The sequence below is a fragment of the Hordeum vulgare genome, chromosome 1H (genome assembly GCF_904849725.1).
Source record: "Hordeum vulgare subsp. vulgare chromosome 1H, MorexV3_pseudomolecules_assembly, whole genome shotgun sequence".
NCBI lineage: Eukaryota > Viridiplantae > Streptophyta > Magnoliopsida > Poales > Poaceae > Hordeum > Hordeum vulgare.
In genome coordinates this window covers 511,237,020-511,245,165 of record NC_058518.1, presented here as the reverse complement: position 1 = coordinate 511,245,165, position 8,146 = coordinate 511,237,020, and the positions used below count along the sequence as shown (strand labels likewise).

At 42.0% G+C, this 8,146-nt stretch overlaps 1 protein-coding gene across 1 annotated transcript; it reads right to left on the bottom strand.

The window, feature by feature from the left end:
- Nucleotides 1-2,537: 2,537 nt before the first annotated feature.
- Nucleotides 2,538-4,138, bottom strand: LOC123452269 (protein PLASTID TRANSCRIPTIONALLY ACTIVE 14-like). Its single transcript, XM_045128906.1, has 5 exons — nucleotides 3,817-4,138; nucleotides 3,594-3,699; nucleotides 3,311-3,508; nucleotides 3,160-3,202; nucleotides 2,538-3,054 (listed from the first exon to the last, which is right to left on the bottom strand). The coding sequence occupies exons 1-5, from the start codon at nucleotides 3,883-3,885 to the stop codon at nucleotides 2,976-2,978; spliced, it is 495 nt and encodes a 164-aa protein (XP_044984841.1). The 5' UTR covers nucleotides 3,886-4,138; the 3' UTR covers nucleotides 2,538-2,975.
- Nucleotides 4,139-8,146: the final 4,008 nt, after the last annotated feature.

The window sequence follows — 8,146 nt, the reverse complement described above, 5'->3', positions numbered from 1 at the left end:
TGCGTGTAGTGGCCGTACAGGAGAGCAACGGAGCCACTTGAGCGCGATGATCGGTTTTTTCATGTTATTCCACGTGAGAGTTTTTCTTTGAGAAAAGCTAGCGTCCACATGTGTGGACGTTTGTAATTTGCCTACGTGTCTTTGTTATCATTTATTTTGTTATGTCAAAATAGATGACATCAATGGAATTTATTTTTTTGGATTTTGACTTCAAAATAATTTATCTTTTAATTTAAAATTCAATTAAAAATCCGTTTTCACCATTAAATCCGTCTCGACGAGATCTTCAAAACTAGATTCCAAGTTGATATGTTTCGACGAAAAAAAAATTGGGGCAACAGCTGTCATGATATTACAATGTAGTTGCCATAGTGTTTACACTAAAGCTACCATGACATGTTCTAACTATTTTTTCTTCTAGATTTAAAGCTATCGTTATATATTTTTTCAATTATTATTTTTGGCAATTTTTATTAATTGACCATGGTAAAAAAAATATTAATTAATCACGGAAAATTTAATGAATGGATCATGGTAATTCTTTAGTAATCCATCAAAATTTACTCTTAAAGGTAGAAGAAAAAATACGTGAAACATATCATGACAACTTTAGTTAAACACCATGGTAACTCATGTGCAATAGACATGTCAATTGTTGGGGATATTACCCACCGTATGACCCGTCCTAAGAGGCCGGGTCGGGATAATGGCGGCTCAACGTTCATACCCAAAGATGGGCCCTGATCCATGAAGCGGAAGGCATGAGGCGTGTACCAACGAGAGCCGGTTGCGGCCCAAGACACGAAGATGGCGACTCTTGGCCCATGAAGGAGAAGAGTCGCCATGAATTTCCTTGCTTGAGAGGCAAGACGGTTTAGAAACATACCAGGTCACGAACCATAATGTGACCCGGGCTCTTGTAAACCTAGGGCTCGACCTGCATAGAAAGGCGGGTCTCTAGGGCTGATAGACTTAACTTAGAATCAATCGAGATAGGTTAGGCGAATACGCACACTTGTAATCGATTTCATCATTAATACACACAAAGCGGAACGTAGACTTTTACCTTCATCGGAGGGGCCGAACCTGGGTAAACCCGACTCTCGCTTCCGTTGAGTCGCCGCCTAGGTGCGATGGCTCCATCACTAAGTCCTTTCACGAGGACATCTGCCGTGACAAAACCACGACAACAATTGTTGCCTGAAAAAAAAATCATCGAAACATAACAACATGGGGTCTAGTTTCGAAGATCTCGTCGAGATGGATTTAATGACGAAAACGGATCGTCAATCAGATTTTTCATTTAAGAGCTAAAACATTTTAAAAACTGAAAATCAAAAAATATGCCCACATGCATGCATGCGGTGAAGTGACGCAATGTGTGTGTTATAAGAGTGTGGGCGGATGTTGCTCCCACCACACCTATGGGCGTTAGCACGATCCTTTTCTTTTTATTTGACTACGTGTGTGTTATAGGAGTGTGGGCGGATGTTGCTCCCACCACACCTATGGGTGTTATCACGATCCTTTTCTTTTTATTTGACTACGATTTTGTGGGTGTTCGATCTTTTTTCTGTCCTTTTTTGGTTTCCCTTTCCCATGTTTTTTGTTATTTTATTTTTCATTTTCCTTTTTTCTTCGTATTTTCAGTTATTCCCTTTTTAATACATGCTAATTTAAAAAAATACACATTGAAACTCTTTTGAATACACATTGAGAATTCCTAGATACATGTTAAATATTTTTAAAACTTTAAGATGTTGAAATACATGTTAAATACTTTTCCAAAATACATGTTGAACATTTTTCTAATATATAATAGTGAGAATTTTTAAACACATGAGGAATATTTTTCAAGCACATGTTGAATATTTCACGGCTACACTGTGCACATATTTTAAGATGTAAGTTCAGAATTTCTTAACCACATGCTGAACATTCTTCAAAACATGTACAATTATTGTAAATACACGGTGATTCTTTTTGCAATATCTTGAATTCTTTTAATATGCACATTGAACATTTTTTAAATACATGTTGAACATTTTTTACACACACATTAAAAATTAAAAAAAATAAGAACACTTTTAAAATACACGATTCTTAAGATACTTGGTGACTTATTGTAGTACATGAATATTTTTTATAAAAAATAATAAATTATTAGCATATTTTTTTACACTAATTACATTAAGTTATTTAACAAATAAAAAAGCGAGAAAATGATTTCAAAAGAAAACCGTTCGCTATTTTTGTCCAACACATGTGTGGTGTGTTGCGGGCAACTGGGTAGATTGAGTCACAAATGGTAAGGTCTCGTTTACCGCGAGACCACAACTAGGATCACCTCAAGCATTAATATATAGGGGCGTGCTACATAGGTCTCCATCATTGTAAAGTAGGTCTTGTTGCAGAATTTTATTTCAACTCAAGTTTTGTTGCAGATATTTTTATAACAAAGGTTTTGTTGCAGATTGTTTTTTCATCTTCACCTTTTTACAACATAGCTGATGTTATGGGAAAAACTTGTGAAAACATTTCATGATATCCTCTCTTCTTGTCATCCAAAAACATCACTTTGAACAACCTGATGACTCTGTTAGGGTGCATTTGGAAGTCTAGGAATGATCCATAACAGTCATCAAGAATGTGCAGGAAAGAAGGCTCTCTCTCTCTCTCTCTCTCTTTTCCACTCTTCCAGCCACCTACGACGCTGCAGCCGCCTTGGCAAAGCTCACTTGGCACTTGCTATCCCTCCTTCTGGGCAGGACCCATCCTATTGTCATCTAGCCACTACAGTACCAGTAACCTATATATGAATCTAGGTTTGCTCAAGCCCTTCAAAACAATGCAAGGGTGGTGGTGCCGGTGTCCTTCAGAACACTTGACACACACACCTAGAACTAGCACTATAACCGTCCGAAACGGTTTCCACTCGACACAGGTCCGTACGCTGGCGCCTCCTAAACAGCTATCTAGAACAGAATCCGGTCCTGGTAGATCTCCAGCGAGTCGATGATCTTCTGCAGCAGCAGCTTCCGGTGCAGCCGGTACCTGCGTATTCGACAGCACGAGGAAGGAACCGTTAGGCAAGCCAGCACAGAGAAACTTCAGGGGGCAGCGTCATAAGATGTTTGTTATGTATAGTACATCACGTACTTGATCGCGATTTCGCGGGTTTTCCTGATAGGCTCGTCGGAATCTGGAACACGCATAAAAAGAATCCAGCTTCAGTTTCAGCCGGAGGCGTTTGCAAGACAGCGCCAGTATAAGGTGAATAAACACTTGTGGGAACCAAGAAGCGTGTTACCTAGGATCCCCTCGTCCTGTTGGATCGTGGTCGAGAAAGACTCCGCCATCTTCCGGCATTCCTCCTGCAATGCCTGAGCGGATTTTCTCTCCACGCTCGGTATGGCAGGGAGGTCACCGTCCGACCATGTCGGCAGAGTTCTTGCGGCTGCCACGACTCCTCCGTCGACAAAGGTGCTTTCTCCTGATGTCAATGCAACTGCAAGCAAGCAAACATGAATGAATACGATAGTTTAAGCCAGCTTCTCTGCAAAATGACTTGTAAGAACATTTTGTGCTCCTACCGTTGTGGTACAGCTCATCGTGCAGGCCAGCTATGTTGAAGACTGACAGGAAGGAATCCAGGTGGATCCTTGCAGGGCTCGAGAAGTTTATATGTTCCCAGGGATTCTACAGAATTTGTTGTGTACATAGAGGGCCATGTATAAGTTCAAAAGGTGGGAAAGGAATTTCACTACTGAATTTGCATACAGGGAAATGATAATTAAACTCAAAGGCATGGATTACCGTTGGTGACGAGAAGCCATATCTTTGCATCAATGTGCTGTTCACTGCACTCATATAATCGATCGTCATCTGTGCATGGTCAAATATAAAGATTACATTAAGAAAAGTGGTTTCAATTTTTTTGGGAGAACAGACACAGCGAGAATAGCATACTTTTATGTTGAGTCTGACAGAACAAGGTCCTGCAAAGAACTAGGACTGAACAGACTACTATAGTATCGATTAACTCGCACATGATTACAAAAAAAAAAAACTCAACCTCCAGACACTAGCACCTGAGGATTTTCTTAATTTAAAATTACTACCAAGCACCGTGGGGAGGCCAAGCCTCGAACGCCGATGGGCTGTGAGCATGAAGCAGCCAGCCAACTCAGCGACAGTTAAAAAAGCCAGGTCTTCTTCGGTACAACCCCTAAACGTATAAGGGCAGTATGGTTATTGTACGTTTTGTACCGTATATGTCACGCCGTCCGCCCTCCCGTCGTACGTCCGCCCGTCCGTCGTACATACGCCACGTCACCCACGCGTCGGCGGTTTGGTTGAAAAAAAAAACCTAACTTCGTCACGCCCGACTCCGCCGTCGCGACACTGCCGCCGCTATCTCGCCGACGTGGCTCCCCCCCAACACGTCTCCGCCGACGCCGCGAGTCCAGCACACGTCGCCTCCGCCGCCGACGTCTTGTCTCCGCCGCCGCCGGTACGCCGGCGCACACATCTCCACCGGCGACGTGACCCTCTCCCTCCGCTTCGACGCCGGCGGTTGCAGTGACCGACGTGGCACCGACGTCGATCAACCCTTCGACGACGGACAGTAAGTTTTTTTATTGAATCCATACAATTTTTCACGATTTCATTGTACATTGATACAATACGTATTGAAAGGTTTATTAATAGACCAAGACAACACCGGATATGCTGGCGATGACTCTAGTAGTGATGATGAATCTTCGTCATTGAATGCAAATAAATCACTCGGACACAACTATATGAGTCAGGATGAATCATATAGTGTTAATGTAAGTGTTGTGTACATTGACTATAAATAATGAAAATATGAGACATTAACACTTACAATTGCTATTGAATTTAAATAGGTGCATGCTAATGATGACAATGACGATTATGACAGCGATGATCAATCTTATGCTGAAAGTGGAACCCAGGTATGTTTTAAATATGTTGTTGTATTATTACTAACATACAAATTGTATTACCACTTACACTTTTGAATCTGTACAGAGAAATATCGATGGTGACGCTGAGACGAGAACCTTACATGATGACAATGATGAGAATGATGACAATAATGAGGATGATAACAATGATGAGGATGGTGATAATGATGAGGATGATGATAATGATGAAGATGATGATAATGATGAGGATGATGAGAATGCATCTAATGAAGGAAATATGAGCGAAGTAAGTTATATTACATGTTCAAATTACTCATGAAAACTAACATATCAAAAGACTGACGAACATGGTGATATGTCTTATTTTGGAGGGGGGTGTTGATGGTTCTAATGGGAACGATGAGCATGTTGGCGATCTTGATTTTGACCTTGACATCAGCTGTGATGAATATCAGCAAGAGACATTGGATAGGCATTGGGAAGTCATGGTCAAGACATTCAGGTCAGAAGGAGAGACGTACATGTTCTATAACCAGTACGCCAAAGATCGTGGATTCAGTATCAGGAGGGACTTGAAAAGATTTGGAAAAGGTTCACAAAAAGTTTTACGCATGAGGAGGTATATCTGTTCCAGGGCAGGAAAACGATAGGCAAAATTTTTAACCATGGAAGGCCGGACCCCCAGACTGAGACCGGAGAGTCGATGTTTCTGTGAAGCCCATTTAAAAGTGAAGCTTGATAGAAAGAGTGGACTTTGGTATGTCAGCAGTTTCTTTGATGATCACAACCATGTTCTTGCAAAACCGGACGAAGTCCCTTTCCTACGGTCTCACAATGTAATCAAAGATTTCCAGAAAGCAGAGATTTTAGCTATGGCAGGAGCTGGGATAAGAAAGCATATCATTTTTGGTAACTTCGTCAGCAGGTATGGTTCGTACGCTAAGACAGGGTTTGGAAGGACAAAATTGTATAATATGTGCTACAGGGAGAAGATGAAACTGCTTGTCCAAGGTGATGCTGACACTGCTATAGGAATCATGTTGGCTAGAAAGGATAAGGATCCGGATTTCTTCTTTGAGCATACCGTTGACGCTGAAGGTAGGCTGAACAACCTGTTCTGGTGTGATTCGCAATCACGTCGGGATTATCTTGACTATGGTGATGTCACTGTGTTCGACGGTACGTACAAGATGAATAGGTATGGAATGCCATTTATCCCTTTTGTTGGTCTCAACAATCACCATTGCACTACGGTTTTTGCATGCGCCATTGTTTCAGATGAGACTGAAGGTACGTATGTTTGGCTGCTAGAGACGTTTTTGAAAGCTAACTGCCAGAAGAAGCCCCAGTCTGTAATTACTAATGGAGATGCAGCAATGATAAGGGCTATCAGGAAGGTGCTTCCTGACGTGTGGCATCATCTATGTTCATGGCATATCGAAAAAAACATGCAGAAACACCTCCATCACAAGTCATTGAAGGAATTCAGGTCACTCTTATACTACGCCACCACACATGCAGTTTTCGAGGAGAGATGGGCCACGTTTGTTCAAAAATGGCAGACGGAGAAAACAAAAACATGGCTCCATAGGATGTACAGGAAGAAGAAGCTTTGGGCTGCATCATATTTGTTTGGTGGGTTATTTCTTGGTATGCGTAGTAATCAGAGGAGCGAGAGCCTGAACTCATGCCTGCACCTACATCTGGACTACGGTATGACAATTGTTGATATGATTGTACACTATGAGAATTGCATCATGCGCCTGCGCGAGAATGAATCGCATGACGATTGCGTGGCCTCACAGACTCTACCAGTAGCAGTGACTCAGTGTAAGACCATTGAGGTGTTTGCTGCCAAAGCATTCACGGAGGCAAACTTTTACATCTTGCAGGAAGATTTAAAAAAGGTACATCAGCTTGAGGTAATTGATAGATTAAGAGGAGCAGACGGTCACAGATTCGTGGTTGCTTGGAAAAATAACAGGGATCATAGGTTTAATATGGACTACGCACCAGGTAACTCTACAGAAACTATAAAGTGCGGTTGTCGAAGTATGACTCGCAAAGGCCTTCCTTGCAAGCATATTCTTCATGTTTTGAATGCACTCAACTTACATGCAATACCTAAGTGTTGTATCCTGCGACGGTTCACGAAGAAAGAAAGATCTGGATTGCCCGTGAAGCGCACCAGCAATCTGTTTTCATGGGGTTGGACGGGTAAGGAGGCCAGAGCTAGATATAGTACGTTGAGCAGTGTATCTGCAGAAGCTGCTCATATCGCATGTCATAACTCATTCTTATTCGACAAGATGCTGGCAGCAATGAAAGAAGTTATAGCGAATAAGGACATCTTGAATAATGAAGAACCCAGTCAGCAAAGCTTTGTGAGTAATGATGAATTTCAGCCTAAGCAGAATCATATTCTTATTCGTGATCCAGTGAAGGTGTCCACCAAAGGGGCACCTAAACAGAATATTAGAGGTCAGGGTAAGAATGCTCCTGAGGTGATCAAAAATGGAAGACCAAAAGCATTTAATGAAAAAAGCGGACGTCTATGTAGACTATGCAGACTTCCAGATCATAACAAGGCCACTTGCAACCAAAATCCAGAGTACGTATATGTTTGTTATTTTACTTATGTTGTTTCGTTTCGGTAATTATTTTCTTATAACCTATAATTTATTTCATGCAGTAATTGAGGTTGAAGACAGAAGCGGTGTTATTGTAATCTTTAGATTTTTATATCTACAATAATATTGTGTTACATAAGACAATATGTATATGTTTTTTTTGTTATTTAAGATAATACGTATTTTATATAAGACAATACTACGAGCACTTTAGCAGACATCGATTGTGCTATTTTAAAAATGCAAAATGCATGTACCGACGCCATGACGGCGCTCTGTGTTCTGAGTGAAAACCCGTCGCATCGACCGCATGCGCCGACGTCACGTGGGAGCAGTTAAACCCGTCGCGACGACTGCACGGGGCCGCCGACCCCGTCGTTTCTGGGCAAACAAACGTCGCGCCGACTGCATCCCCCGACGTCACGAGAACGCAGAATGACGTTGGTTTTTTCGTGCAAAAAAAAGACGTCGCCGGGACTGCATGCGCCGACATCACGCGGGGGCCGTTGACCCCGTCGTTTTTCGGCCTAAACCCGTCGCGCCGACTGCATGTCCCGACGCCAC

Bases quoted from the DNA above. Each gene is read 5' to 3' on its own strand.
- LOC123452269 (XM_045128906.1), bottom strand. From the start codon at position 3,885: ATGACGATCGATTATATGAGTGCAGTGAACAGCACATTGATGCAAAGA. The intron at 3,700-3,816 runs GTAATCCATGCC...CAAATTCTGTAG, and splicing joins ATGGCTTCTCGTCACCAACG to AATCCCTGGGAACATATAAA. The intron at 3,509-3,593 runs GTAGGAGCACAA...GCTTGCTTGCAG, and splicing joins CGATGAGCTGTACCACAACG to TTGCATTGACATCAGGAGAA.